The following is a 16,153-nucleotide window of genomic DNA, read 5'->3' as shown; positions in this document are numbered from 1 at the left end:
CATGTTTGGGTCCCGTTCCCGCTGGTGTTGCCTGATGATCTGTGACCTTTCCCTTGGCACACTGTTCTCTTCTTAGTTGGCCCCTATAGCTTGAAACTAGTCGGGTCCCGCTCCCCAGTCTGGCTAACTGAGAAAGCTTGCTCTCAGGGTTCACGCTTGGGATTTCCTGGACCGTTTTAGTGGAAAGTCCTATTGCCCTCATTGCGCTATTACCCTGATTTTGGAGCGGGTAGAGAGCGGACCTTGAAGGCTCCATTCTCATCGGGTCAATTGTCAGGTTGCCTGAAGCTACTCCCTGACCTAGGGTCCACGTATCCCGTCGTACCCTGGTCCCAACCCGGTATGGTACAAGGCCGCCGGCTGTCCTCCTCGACAATACCGTGCCCATTGTCATGATCCCCTGCGACCGGGGGTCCAGCTACTACTAGGCCCAGACCACCATCTGTTACCTAGTACTTCCAAGGAGCCCAGTTCCTGACCTCCTCTCACTTCCTGTCTCTGACTCTCACTCTGACTCGTGACACTCCTGACCTACCCCTAACCAACTCTCCCAAGTGGGCGACCCTATTCCACTCAGGCCGTCCACTGGTGTGTCTGGTGGGTGTGGTGCAGAGTGTTCCTAGGATTTTAATAAGCTGCTACAGTATACTGTGGACAGATAGTATACACAGACAGACAGTATTCACAGACAGACAGTATAGACAGACAGACAGTATAGACAGACAGACAGTATTCACAGACAGATAGTATAGATAGACACAGTATTGACAGACAGTATACTGTAGACAGACAGTATACCCAAACAGTATAGACAGACAGTAGACACAGACAGACAGTATACACAGACAGACAGTATACACAGACAGATAGTATACACAGACAGATAGTATACACAGACAGACAGTATACAGAGACAGATAGTATACAGAGACAGTCAGCTACATATTGCACACTATACAAGACACATCTTATACATAACACATACAGACAGCACATAATACAAGATTCACATTATACTCACCTCTTTCTTGACCTCCTGGAGTTCAGAGGGTCTTTTGAAGCAGCTTCTTCGGCCGCAGCAGTGCAGGTGCCCCTCCCCTCTCTGTGTGGTGAAGATAGGAGCAGACAAAACGCAGCGGAGGGAAGGGCGCCCTGTGCTGAAGCCTGTGCACCGCAGTAGCAGCCAGTGAAAGTGAACTGCTGCTCCCTGCAGCGCCCCATCTGCCATCTGCCGGAAGGGGCCCTGTGTGACTGGTGGCCATGGTACTCACCTACCCTGTGCTCCCCCGGCTTCCTCCTGCGATGCTGGACACTGACCAACCTGTACGCGGCTCAGCGCATGACGTTAATGTCATGCGCGGCCACTTACAGCAGCGTTAGCTATCAGCATATTCTCTGCTTCTCATACCCAGAATCCTGTGTGTGGGGAGCAATATCCATGGCCTTAATCGACGGCTAACACATCACAGTACAGGGACCCGATGGATCTCTGTGCTGCAATGTATTAAACTTGGATGCACAGCCTCTGACACACATCTAACTGAATCAGGAATTGAGGCCAGTGGGCTCCCTGCACCCCTGGGCCCGGTCGCAGTTGCGACCTCTGCAACCGCGGTCATTACGCCCCTGCTTTTACCCCATTGCTATTTAGACATTGTATCACAGAATTAATTGGACACATTTTGTGGGCCTATTTTAGCAGTAGAAAACCAGTGACTAGAACTAATTTGGCACCTTTTTTGTTATCTGTGCAGGATGAGCCCACAGCTAGTGAGTTGAACCTACTTCCGGCTGACGAGTGGGAGAGACCCCGCGAGGAATTCCATCTGGGAAATAAGCTGGGATCAGGGAACTTTTCTGAGGTTTTTGAGGGATTCTGGCTTGGAAGAGTCCAAATTAAAGTGGCAATTAAGACAATTAATCAAGGTGAGTAATAGTCATGGATGATTTCAAGGGGATAGATACTTTTCGGTGACTACTTTTTGAAATATTGTTTCTAAATATAACCCCCAACTATAGTTTGCTTGATGTCATTGTCCAAATGAATTTGGTTTAGTTCCCGCCAACAGGTAGCTCTCGAAAAGGAGGTCACTACTGTCCATCTGCACTCAATATATGGTATCTGCTGTTCAACCCAGTTAATGCTATTTCAACAACTGGCCACTAGGAGGCAGCATATACACATAACATGGAAAGAGCTTGGAGTCTCGTCATGCATGACCTCAAGTATGTGGAGCGCTGAGTGAATATTCAGGTTAAACCTCTCAACTACCCAGACAACAATACACCAAATGTACCATGAGCTGAATACATGAATCATTCATTGTAGCTCTTAAAGGAAAAGTGTTACCATTTTATCTGCATTATATATTGTGTGCAAAATTGATTGCACCCTCTAGTGTAGAAAGCAATTTGACCTAGCACACACAGCACGTAATACGGACCAGGTGGAATGCGATAAAAAATTGCATTCCACTTGGACCAATATTACTCTATGGGGCCGCTCCCATGAGCGATTATTTTCTCAGCCCTAATTGGACCGAGAAAACAGTCGCAGCATGTTGTGAGTGCAATGCGAGCTTGTTTCACTCGTACCCATTCAAGTCTATGGGGAGAGAGAAACATCGCATTGCACTCGTGTTACACCGGTGTAACGCGAGAGCAGTACGATTCTCGCATCAGCCGGCAACGGAGAAGATCGGGAGGTAAATCCCTCCTCTCCTCTGCAGCACTAGCTCTCCCCTCCACAGCGTCGACTTTCCCCTCCGCAACTGTGGTCTGATCACACGATCGGACCAAAGTCGCATGACACTCGGCTCTTGCTGCCAGCGTTAGCCGAGTGTCATGCCGGCGTCACACGGTACGATATATTGGGCGATATGCCATCGGGGGTCACGACGTTAGTGACGCACATCTGGCATCGTTCGATATATCGTAGCGTGTGACACCTCCGAACGACTGTGAACGAGCAAAAATACTCATGTTATCGTTGCTCGTTGACACGTCGTTCATTTTCAAAATGTCGGTCCTCCTGTGCTCCGGAGGTTCATCGTTTCCGTGGCAGCACACATCTTTCCGTGTGACACCCCGGGAACGACGAACACAGCTTACCTGCATCCCGCTCATCTCCGCTCCTCTGCTTCTATTGGGTGGCCGCTGTGTTACTTCGCTGTGACGCCGAACGTCCCTCCCCCTTCAGGAAGAGGATGTTCGCCGCCCACAGCGACATCGTCCCGGAGGTAAGTGCGTGTGACAGGGGTTAACGACTCTGTGCGCCACGGGCAACTAATTGCCCATAAAGCACAACCGACGGGGGCGGGTGCGATCGCTCGTGCGATCGCACGATAGATCGTCACACGGGACGCCAGCATCATGCGAGGACTCACACATAACCCCGTGTGGCCTCAGCCTTCAAGGTATTATACTGTAAAATTACTGTTTAAAAGTTAAAGTGGCTGTCTGATGATAACGTGGGGGTCCGAGCGCTAGGATCCGTACCGATCAGCAGACCAGGAACTTTTATCCCCAATGGAACACTGTTATCCCCACTACAAAATGGAGCAGCAGAACCGACCACAGCTCCATTCATTCTCAATGAGGCTGCTCGGCATTCAGACCCATGCACTCCTGCTCCAATGTCATGGGAATAAAAGTGCCCCGTTCTGCTGTTTGGTGCAGTTTAGTGATAAGCGAGCACTACAGAAAGATCTTCCAGAAAAATACTCAAGTTCTCCATTGACTTCCATTATATTCGGTGCTCGAGTCCTAGGCATCTGAGCACCAACTGCTCATTATAAGTAGCGAGCACCTGAGCATGATAGTGCTCACTCATCACTAACCGCTACGAGTACAGAGCACCCGAGGATATTACTGCTCTCTTATCACTAACCGTTATGCGTTCAGAGCACCCGTTTATAGTAGCGCTCGCTCATCACTAACTTTACGAGTACAGAGCACTTGAGCATGGTAGTGCTCATTCATCATTAACCATTATGAGTATCAAGCACCTGAACATAGTAGTGCTCGCTCATCACTAGTTACAAGTACCGAGCATGTTAGTCCTTGCTCATCACTAACCGTTACGAGTACAGAGCACCCGAGCATAGTAGTGCTCACTTATCACTAACCGCTACGAGTACAGAGCACCCAAGCATGGTAGTGCTCGCTCATCACTAACCGTTACGAGTACAGAGCACCCAAGCATGGTAGTGCTCGCTCATCACTAACCGTTGTGAGTATTGAGCACTTGAGCATGGTAGTGCTCGCTCATCAGTAGTTACAAATACTGAGCACCTAAGCATGGTAGTGCTCGCTTATCCCTAGTTACAAGTACCGAACACCCGAGCATGGTAGTACTCACCCATCACTAGTGGAATTCCCAATTCACATGCCCTACGATCAATAAGTTGTCACCTAGCTTGTGGAAAGGTGATAAAGAATGTATTCAGTGAAAACAAATTATCATCCAGAAAGAATAAATTAGCATTCTCTTCAGCTCAAGTACCTGTGAGCTGTGTGTGGACATTTTAAGTTACATAAAGACGTCCCATGCCTAAGAAAACAAACGGAATAAGATTCAGATACATGGAGAGAGCTGTGAATACTATATAAATGTGAGCGGGCGGCTGGGGGCTACATACAGTTTTCCTTTGTCACCAGAATGGTTGATTTTAGTGCAGCACTCAAGGGTGTACATGTAAAGAGGCGGATGGAGAGAGGGGCACGCTCGATTGGTCACATCCACTGTATATGGCTAAAATCTTTGCAAACATGAAGGTGGGATGTTGGCATAAAGTCCATGGAATGGGCAAAGGGGGAATAAACCTTGAGCCCATCTGTACTTGCTATCCACCATGCACCATGATGGCCCTTCTTACTCCATGCGCTCCTCTTCATTTGCAGTTTCTCTTTTCACCACTATGAGCACTATGAATCCAACAGCACAAGGTCTAATTCTTGCAATCCTTTTCTTCTTCTCAATATCCTCAGATGTGACCACTCAGGAAACCTTTATAAGGGAAACGTCATTTCTGAAGAGTCTCCGGCATCGTAATTTGTTGTCTCTGTACGCGGTGTGTTCAGTGGGAAACCCCTATTATATCATCACTGAGCACCTGTCTAAGGGGGACCTGCTGAACTTTCTGCGAGGTGAGTTCTGCCCATGATGGATATTACTATGCAGCCTTGTTTTGCATTTCAAGCTCCTTGGGTGTCCGATTGCCCTGTGGGTGCTTAAGGGTGCTTTACACGCTGCGACATCGCTAGCAATATATCGTCGGGGTCACGTCGTTAGTGACACACATCCGGCGCCGGTAGCGACATCGCAGCGTGTGACACCAAGGAACGACGATCAACGATCGCAAAATCGTTCAAAAACGGTGCTCGTTGACACGTCGCTCCTTTCCTTAATATCACTACTGCCACAGGTACAATGTTGTTCCTCATTCCTGCGGCATCACACATCACTATGTGTGTCACCGCAGGAATGACGAACATCTCCTTACCTGCGTCCACCGGCAATGCGGAAGGAAGTAAGTGGGCGGGATGTTATGTCCCGCTCATCTCCGCCCCTCCGCTTCTATTGGCCGTCCGCTTAGTGACGCCGCAGTGACGTCGCAATGAGGCCGAACGCACCTCCCCCTTGAGGGAGGGATTGTTCGGCGGTCACAGTGACGTCGCTGGCAAGGTATGTGCGTGTGACACTGCTGTAGCGATAATGTTCGCTACGGCAGCGAGCACCAAATGTCGCCCGAACGACGGGGGTGGGTGCTATCGCGCTTGACATTGCTAGCGATGTCGCAGTGTGTAAAGCACCTTTTAGACCTTAAAGGGAACCTGTCACCAAGTTTTTCCCTTATGAACTGTGGCCACCACCAGTGAGCCCTTATATACAGCATTCTAGAATGTTGTATATAATAGCCCAGGCCGGGCTGTAGAACGTAAGAAACACGCTTATTATGCTCACTTAGGGGGCAGTCCAGTCCAATGGGTGTTGCTGCTATCGGTCCGGCGCCTCCTCCATCTTGTGAGATTGCCGTCCTTCTGCTCAGCCCCGTGTGTATGACGCTTCCTGCGTCATTCACAGAGAGATCTACATTGCACTCCTGCGCATGCACACTTTGATCTGCCCTGCTGATGTCAGATTAAAGTATTGTAGTGCGCATGCGCAGGTGGTCTTTGATCCTTTTCTCGTGCTTGTGCATGCGCATTACAGCACTTCAGGCAGATCAAAGTGCGCAAGCGCAGGAGTGCAATGGAGGCCTATCTGTGAATGACACAGAATGTATCATCCACACTGGGCTGGACAGAATGACGGCGATCACAAGAAGAGAGGAGGTGCCGAATCGAGAGCAGCGACTCCCATCAGACCGGACCGCCCCCTAGGTGAGTATTATAAAGAGGGCTTTTTTACGTTCTACAGAATGGCCTGGACACATATAGGGTATTCTAGGATGCTGTACATAAGAGCTCACTGATGGTGGCTGCAGCTCATAAGGGAAAAACCTGGTGACACGTTCCCTCTGATTTTGGAATATCTCTCTACATGTAGTCAATGAGAGATAAAGTAGGGATGAAACGTGTAAGCAGGGAAATGTCTATGCATGTGGCTGACCAAATCAAAGGCTCCTAGATGCACATGCTCTGGCCGCTCCGCGCTCCCAGCTATGTCTATGCTAACTATTGCGGAAATGTTCAGCTTTTACAATGCTGCTCTGAAGTACAAATTGCAGCTTTATTATCACTAAGCCGGCGAGATGCATGAAATTCTGACTGACAAATAGTAAAGAGGACTTGTCGTAAATACACCTTTTTTTACCTGGTGTAAATGCCGCCATTCTCCTGAATCCGGAGCGGTTGTTCTTTTGCTCCTGCGCTTCTCCTTTGCTGAGATATGGCCCCTTCTCCCCAGTATTGTGTATAAATTTACTCTTTTTATCCAACTGGTTGTGGCTACACACAGATAGGAGTTGAGGGACACTCCCACTGGGCTAAAAAGTTTATATTTATGTAAAGACACCATATTTGAGCATTGGAGAAGCTCAGGAACAAAAGAAAACCAATATCAGATTCAGGAGAACAGCGACATTCACACCAGGTATACGATGTACGTATTTCTGGCATGTGCCATTATGCATCTTACCATATTGACTGTATCCACAGGTGAAGAAGGGAACCGGCTAAATGTTGACGGGCTCCTGGATATAGCGGGGCAGATCGTGGATGGGATGCATTATCTGGAGACCAAAAATTGTGTCCATCGTGATTTGGCTGCCAGGAATATCCTCATTGGACAAAACAACATTTGTAAGATCGCAGACTTTGGCTTGGCAAGATTTATTAAGGTAAGAAAAGATCAACACGATCAGCTGACCCCATATTCAACTCATTCTCAGTGACCAATAGGAGAATAACAAAAAAAAAGTGTGTTTACCTGTTTCTCACACAAGGGGGAGCCCACTACACCACACTTCGCTACATGCAGATGTATACAGTTACCAAAGAGGTAAATTGAAGGCATACTAACCTATGTGTAGCCAGGGTCTTATTATTTAACCCCTTCACGACCTGCCGATTTTGCGCTTTCCTTTTTTTTTTCGCCATTCTTCTTCCGAGACATGTAACTTTTTTTTTTCCAGTCAATCAGGTCATGTGAGAACTCGTTTTTTGCGGAAAAAGCTGTACTTTTAAATGAAACTATGAGTTTTACCATATAGTGTACTGGAAAACGGCAACAAAATTTCAAATATGGAAAAATTGCTATAGTTTGTGGGATATTTTATTCACCGCGTTCACTATATGGTACAACTAATGTGTTGGTGTGATGCCTCAGGTCGGTGCGAGTTCGTAGACACCAAACATGTATAGGTTTACTTCTATCTAAGGGGTTAAAAAAATCAGAAGTTTGTCCGAAAAAAGTGGTGTATGTTTTGCGCCATTTTCCACAACCCATAGCATTCTCATTTTTCGAGATCTATGGTCGGTGATGGCTTATTTTTTGCGTCTCGGGCTGCTGTTTTTAACGGTACCATTTTTGCGCCAATGCTACGTTTTGATCGCCTGTTAATGCATTTTGCACAAAATATGCGGCGACCAAAAAAGTTAATTTTGAGGTTTGGAATTTTTTTTGCCGCTACAGCGTTTACCGATCAAATTAATAGATTTTATATTTTGATAGATCGGGCATTTCTGAACGCGGCGATACCAAATGTGTATATATTTTTTATTTTTTTAACCCTTTAATTTTCAATGAGGTGAAAGGAGAGTGATTTTAGGTTTTTTTATTTTTTTTTTTTATTTTTCAAAACTCTTTTTTTTTTTATTTTCCTAGTAACAGTAGGGGACTATATGGATCAGCAGCCTGATCGCTCATTCATTTCTCCCGATCAGAGCAGCACCGCTCAGACCGGAAGAAATGATCATCTCCTGTAAGCTTCAGTACTCGGCTGCTTCTTACAGGACCTTAGTCATGTGAGCTACAGGAGTCACCACATAACCCTGTGCTACCATGACAACCACCGGATCCACGTGATCACGTCACGTGACTTCCGGTATCGGCCTGTGAGTACAGATCTACCGCGATCGCCGTTAATATGGCACTATCACATCTTGACAGCTCTATTTAAGGGGTTAACAGGTATGGGTGGATAGCTATTCCACTCATACCTTCTAGGCACACATGTCAGCTGCACAAATGAGCTGACATGTGCGCGGACTCCCGCCTGCAGCAGCAGGTGGGGCTTAACACTATGACTGCTAGGACGTAACTCTACAGTCTGTGGTCGTTATGGGGTTAAATGGAATCTGTCAGCAGGTTTTTGCTACCTCATCTGAGAGCAGTATAATGTAGGCAAAGAACTAATAAAATCCAATAATGTATCATTTATATTAGTGAGTGCAGCCATTATGACACAATCAGAGTTTTTAGATTTAGCTATGCAGCAGATCTGGAAAAGCTATCCCCACCCACACCAGGCTCTGTATATACAATGTCTATAGGCAGTGAGCTGCTAATCACTGCACGGGGCATGCTGGACTAGCTGTCCTTTACCTGACCTAGTCCAGCAATGATAATGTACTGAAGCTAAAACATACATTACAGGAAAATAACAGGACACAGTGTGATAAGAGACATATCACTGAAATTTGTGTTAAACCTCTGTAGCATGCGGTCTACAGATTACATAGCAAAATCCTGCTGACCGATTCCCTTTAATTCTATCATATGACCAGAAGAAGGAGATTTGAAGTGATATAGTTGTAATTAGTAATTGTTTCTTCTCAGGATGAAATGTATGTATCCCACTCTAAGGAAGTACCTTATAGATGGACAGCGCCAGAGGCATTGGCCTATGGCAAGTACACCCTGAAGTCAGATGTTTGGTCCTATGGAGTTTTATTATATGAGATCATGTCCAGGGGAATAATCCCATACACAGGTAATTGTGGCATTGCAGTGTTTCTGACAGTCTATCTTCATTTATGTAGTAATAAGGACCAGTTAGGTCCACAAATATTTGGACAGTGACACAAGTTTTGTTATTTTAGCTGTTTACAAAAACATGTTCAGAAATACAATTATATATATAATATGGGCTGAAAGTGCACACTCCCAGCTGCAATATGAGCATTTTCACATCCAAATCGGAGAAAGGGTTTAGGAAACATAGCTCTGTAATGCATAGCCTCCTCTTTTTAAAGGGACAAAAAGTAATTGGACAAGGGACTCTAAGGGCTGCAATTAACTCTGAAGGCGTCTCCCTCGTTAACCTGTAATCAATGAAGTAGTTAAAAGGTCTGGGGTTGATTACAGGTGTGTGTTTTTGCATTTGGAAGCTGTTGCTGTGACCAGACAACATGCGGTCTAAGGAACTCTCAATTGAGGTGAAGCAGAACATCCTGAGGCTGAAAAAAAAGAAAAAATCCATCAGAGAGATAGCAGACATGCTTGGAGTAGCAAAATCAACAGTCGGGTACATTCTGAGAAAAAAGGAATTGACTGGTGAGCTTGGGAACTCAAAAAGGCCTGGGCATCCACGGATGACAACAGTGGTGGATGATCGCCGCATACTTTCTTTGGTGAAGAAGAACCCGTTCACAACATCAACTGAAGTCCAGAACACTCTCAGTGACATAGGTGTATCTGTCTCTAAGTCAACAGTAAAGAGAAGACTCCATGAAAGTAAATACAAAGGGTTCACATCTAGATACAAACCATTCATCAATTCCAAAAACAGACAGGCCAGAGTTAAATTTGCTGAAAAACACCTCATGAAGCCAGCTCAGTTCTGGAAAAGTATTCTATGGACAGATGAGACAAAGATCAACCTGTACCAGAATGATGGGAAGAAAAAAGTTTGGAGAAGAAAGGGAACGGCACATGATCCAAGGCACACCACATCCTCTGTAAAACATGGTGGAGGCAACGTGATGGCATGGGCATGCATGGCTTTCAATGGCACTGGGTCACTTGTGTTTATTGATGACATAACAGCAGACAAGAGTAGCCGGATGAATTTTGAAGTGTACCGGGATATACTTTCAGCCCAGATTCAGCCAAATGCCGCAAAGTTGATCGGTCGGCGCTTCATAGTACAGATGGACAATGACCCCAAGCATACAGCCAAAGCTACCCAGGAGTTCATGAGTGCAAAAAAGTGGAACATTCTGCAATGGCCAAGTCAATCACCAGATCTTAACCCAATTGAGCATGCATTTCACTTGCTCAAATCCAGACTTAAGACGGAAAGACCCACAAACAAGCAAGACCTGAAGGCTGCGGCTGTAAAGGCCTGGCAAAGCATTAAGAAGGAGGAAACCCAGCGTTTGGTGATGTCCATGGGTTCCAGACTTAAGGCAGGGATTGCCTCCAAAGGATTTGCAACAAAATATTGAAAATAAAAATATTTTGTTTGGGTTTGGTTTATTTGTCCAATTACTTTTGACCTCCTAAAATGTGGAGTGTTTGTAAAGAAATGTGTACAATTCCTACAATTTCTATCAGATATTTTTGTTCAAACCTTCAAATTAAACGTTACAATCTGCACTTGAATTCTGTTGTAGAGGTTTCATTTCAAATCCAATGTGGTGGCATGCAGAGCCCAACTCGCGAAAATTGTGTCACTGTCCAAATATTTCTGGACCTAACTGTATATATATAAACCAACAACAGAAAGAGGAATTAAAATCCTCCAAAAGCTAAGCAAAAACTCACAGACTAATGGCAGAAGATGTAAACTGCCCAGGCCAAAAAGACTAATGCACTGCCTGGATGCAGCAAGAACGCCATTAAATTCCACCTCTTCCGACAAGCCTACAACCTGCCATATCCCTCAGTCTGATAAAGCGCCGCACAATCAGCTCTACCCTCACCTACTGTATCCTCACCCATCCCATTTACATTGTGAGCCCTCGCGGGCAGGGACCTCTATCCTCCTGTACCAGTCTGTGTCTTGTATTGTTTATGATTATTGTACTTGTCCCTATTATCTATACCCCTTTCACATGTAAAGCGCCATGGAATTGATGCCGCTATAATAATAATAAATAATAATAATAATAATAAATGGAGACATCACAGGTGCAATGGGAGATGGTAAAATTGCACACCTGTAGCTTTCACAGTATCTGTTAAGCAGCCTATTAGTTACGCCGATAACAGTAGATGCAAGCGGGCTGCACCAGTACTATATATGTGCTCCATGCAGGGACAGCGAGTATAATATGCAAGGCCTAACATTAAGAGGCCTGGCTGCATCCTGTATAAAATATTCTGTGCAAAAGAATAAATAAATATATGAGGTATTGGTAGGTAATATGGCCATAGGACGGAAGCCCACAATCCACGTCACAGATCCTCATTTTTGTGAGTCCCTACAGTAATATATCATATATGTGTGTGTGTGTGTGTATTTATATATATATATATATATATATATATATATATATAACAACAACAAAAAGAGGAATACAAATCCTCCAAAAGCTAAGCAAAAAACCTCCATTTGTGAACAGTGACTTATGCAAGCCACAAGTGTGCAAATTTACCATCTCCCTTTGCACCTGTGATGTCTCCATTTAATGGCGTTCTTGCTGCATCCTGGCAGTGCATTTTTCTTTTTGGCCTGGGCACTTTACATCTTCTGCCATTAGTCTGTGAGTTTTTGCTTCGCTTTTGGAGGATTTTAATTCCTCTTTTTGTTGTTGTTTTTTATATTTACATACTTTCTATACATGTTGTCCTACTCCAAGCTGTATAGGCTTGAGAGCCAACTACCAATTAAGTAAATCAGGTGATGTGCCTCTCTGTAATGAGGAGGGGTGTGGTGTAATGACATCAACACCCTATATAAGGTGTGCTTAATTATTGGGCAACTTCCTTTCCTTTGGCAAAATGGGTCAGAAGAGAGATTTGATGGGCTCTGAAAAGTCCAAAATTGTGAGATGTCTTGCAGAGGGATGCAACAGTCTTGAAATTGTCAAACTTTTGAAGCGTGAGCACCAAACAATCAAGCGTTTCATGGCAAATAGCCAACAGGGTCGCAAAAAGCGTGTTGGGCAAAAAAGGCGCAAAATAACCGTCCATGAATTGAGGAAAATCAAGCGTGAAGCTGCCAAGATGCCATTTGCCACCAGTTTGGCCATATTTCAGAGCTGCAACGTTACTGGAGTATCAAAAAGCACAAGGTGTGCCATACTCAGGGACATGGCCAATGTAAAGGAAGGCTGAAAAACCACCACCTTTGAACAAGAAACACAAGATAAAATGTCAAGACTGGGCCAAGAAATATCTTAAAACTGATTTTTCAAAGGTTTTATGGACTGATGAAATGAGTGACTCTTGATGGATGGGCCAGATGGATGGGCCAGAGGCTGGATCAGTAAGGGCAGAGAGCTCTACTCTGACTCAGACGCCAGCAAGGTGGAATTTGGGGTACTGGTATGGGCTGGTATCATCAAAGATGAACTTGTGGGACCTTTTTGGGTTGAGGATGGAGTGAAGCTCAACTCCCAGATCTACTGCCAGTTTCTGGAAGACAACTTCTCCAAGCAGTGGTACAGGAAGAAGTCGGTATCGTTCAAGAAAAACATGATTTTCATGCAGGACAATGCTCCATCACATGCATCCAACTATTCCACAGCGTGGCTGGGCAGTAAAGGTCTAAAAGATGAAAAAATAAGGACATGGCCCCCTTGTTCACCTGATCTGAACCCCATAGAGAACCTGTGGTCCCTCATAAAATGTAAGCTCTACAGGGAGAGAAAACAGTACACCTCTCGGAACAGTGTCTGGGAGGCTGTGGTGGCTGCTGCACGCAATGTTGATCGTAAACAGATCAAGCAACTGACAGAATCTATGGATGGTAGGCTGTTGAGTGTCATCATAAAGAAAGGTGGCTATATTGGTCACTAATTTGTTTGGGTTTTGTTTTTGCATGTCAGAAATGTTTATTTCTAAATTTTGTGCAGTTATATTGGTTTACCTGGTGAAAATAAACAAGTGAGATGGGAATATATTTGGTTTTCATTAAGTTGCCTAATAATTCTGCACAGTAATAGTTATCTGCAAAAACAAATATCCTCCGAAGATAGCCAAATCTAAAAAACCCTCTCCAACTTCCAAAAATATTAAGCTTTGATATTTATGAGTCTTTTGGGTTGATTGAGAACATAGTTGTTGATCACTAATAAAAAAAATCCTCTAAAATACAACTTGCCTAATAATTCTGCACACTGTGTAGTGATATGGGGCATGCTGGTGTAACCTGGGTATATTCTGTATATAATTATATATGTACAGCTGGTATAAGTTATACATCTTCTGCATATAGTGATATGGAGCATGCTGGTATCACCTGGGTATATTCTGTATATAATTATATATGTACAGTTTAGTCCTCATTGCTAATTTGTTGGGTTTTTTTCCGTAGGTATCGCAAACTCAGAATTGCTTAGATACCTCAAACAAGGGAAACGCCTGGAAGCCCCACAAAACTGCTCCGATAAAATATACAAAGTTATGATGGATTGCTGGCAAGAAAATCCCCTAAAGAGACCGATGTTTAGTCACCTGAAGATCTCTATAGACAACCTGGCAAACTATGAGCCTTCCGAGGATTCAATCAAGCCTCCTAAAGCAAAGGGATGGATTGCAAAACTGAAAAAGCCGGTCAAGTAATGAGCCTTGTGCTGCCAACTATGCAGCGACGGCAGACATGAGGCCTCGAATGATGCAGACTGTAACTTATAACCAACATGCAGCAAATGGTTACATGACTGATGCCAGCAGAGTAACTCTAATGTATCTCATATGGCCAAGGTAGAAGGAAAGTCTACTCACACTGACATGTTCCTGAGGCAGTTGATCTCGACTTAAGGCCTTCTTCCTTTGTAATGTTCCGTGCAGCAAAGCAAACTCTTAGATGGACTGTACAATAAAATAAATCCAGTAGTTCCCGGGACTGTATCTTATATTATTTATCTCAGTTTTCACCAGACTTCCAAAGCAGAACAGATGAAGCTTATCCAAAACCATTAAAGATGGATACACATTGGAGAATTGGTGGGTACAAGTGGTCTTGGCAGCACTTAGTACAGCAATTCCACCCATTTTTGACCCCCATTAGTGAATCCTGACTTAAAGGTAGGAGTCTTCTTCTCAGGATCCAGGGTGGCTAATACTTCATCTCCACTGTGAAGACGTGGCAATTTGAACACTTGTTAAAAGGTTTTTCCACAGATTATAACTGATTTTTATTGACCAAGGCCCATTTATCAGTACAAATTGTCTGAAGCAGAATACACTTTTAAAGTCCATGATCGACTTATCAGAATATTGTGCAGTGGTGAGTACCTTCCACCTCCATGTAATAGCACTTGGCCTAATGGTGGGCTAATAGTGGGATCTTTTAATAGTCTCGTAAGTTGCGTCTGCTCCGACTAGTTCACCTTTATCTCCGTTGTCCTAATGGTTTGAATCAATAGGAGTTCATGACCTCATATGCATCTTACCACAATGTAATGACATAACGAGTCTACTAATGAGAAGTGGCATCGGTGGTGCGCAGAGAGGAGGTGTGTACTATGATCCATGGTCCTAATGGTTTGGATCAATAGAACCCCACAACCTTATGTGCATCTTACCACAATGTAATGACATTGGTGGTGCTGCAGATAGGAGGTATGCGCTGCTCTGATGGTCAAGGACAATCGATGTGGCCACCGGAACAGGGTCCTACAAATGTTTTGTGCAGTCTACTTCCGTAGACTGTAAGCCTGTGGGGGCAGGGTTCTCTCCCCCTCTGCACTAGTCTGTCTCCATTCATTTATTGTATTTGTGTACTATATATGTGTACTAGATATGTGTAATATACAGTATATGTAAACCCTGAGTTGTTACATGTAGAGCACCTTAGAATTAATGGTGCTTTAGAAACAAATAATAATAACTCCAATAGTGTGGACCTGTGTGGGGTCCTCACATTTCTAATATACAAGTGTTTTACATGTAAGTACTAATTATATAGGGTGCTATTGTAGAGTGTCTGCTTCTGTTACTTCTATTTGTGTTCAGTATTTACCACGGTAGAGCAAAATATGTGTCTATACAATGTTTTATGTAGTTTATCATCTGTCAATAAAGCTCCTGTATTCAAAAAGAATTGTACTGCGATGATTTCATATTATAGCAAAAGTGATGACAAGTTATGTGCCATGAGTTATGCTAAAGAAATCCATGTTTTTCTTAATATGTAAATGAGCTGTTAAGATCTAGGGGCCGGATACTGATCTCCAGACATTGTTGTTAATAAAAGGGGCGTTACCACTGTGAGACATGTAATGACTGACAGTCTGCTCACCTGGTCTACATGTCTCACACTGGTAACTCCCACTTTCATTTACAATAATGTCTGGAGACAGATTCTCAGGGAGATCAGTGTCTGGTCCATAGATCTTAACAGCTGATTGGATCACAAATATCAATGTAACATTTTATTCAGCACTCTATGACCTACATCGCCATGTAGACAGGTTAGGTGGGTGATCCTACTGACAGTTTTCCTTTAACTCCAGGGAAACTGGGCAATCATGGCTGTTTTTGCTCCTATTGAAATGTATAAGTAAGAATGTGTGTGCGTGTGTATACGTACTGTAT

At 44.3% G+C, this 16,153-nt stretch overlaps 1 protein-coding gene across 1 annotated transcript in view; it reads left to right on the top strand.

Annotated features, from left to right (window-relative positions):
* The window catches only part of PTK6 (protein tyrosine kinase 6), a 56,531-nt gene extending 40,894 nt beyond the window's left edge, over window positions 1-15,637 (top strand). The window contains exons 4-8 of the mRNA XM_075347790.1: window positions 1,755-1,926; window positions 4,990-5,148; window positions 7,162-7,343; window positions 9,284-9,437; window positions 13,929-15,637. Of these exons, the coding sequence (XP_075203905.1) occupies window positions 1,755-1,926; window positions 4,990-5,148; window positions 7,162-7,343; window positions 9,284-9,437; window positions 13,929-14,176 (915 nt within the window). The 3' untranslated portion in view covers window positions 14,177-15,637. The remainder of the gene's footprint in view (window positions 1-1,754; window positions 1,927-4,989; window positions 5,149-7,161; window positions 7,344-9,283; window positions 9,438-13,928) is intronic.
* Window positions 15,638-16,153: the final 516 nt, after the last annotated feature.

The sequence above is a fragment of the Anomaloglossus baeobatrachus genome, chromosome 5 (assembly GCF_048569485.1).
Source record: "Anomaloglossus baeobatrachus isolate aAnoBae1 chromosome 5, aAnoBae1.hap1, whole genome shotgun sequence".
NCBI classification, from domain to species: domain Eukaryota; kingdom Metazoa; phylum Chordata; class Amphibia; order Anura; family Aromobatidae; genus Anomaloglossus; species Anomaloglossus baeobatrachus.
Note: the sequence above shows the minus strand (reverse complement) of the source record. Positions and strands in the feature narration are given on the sequence as shown.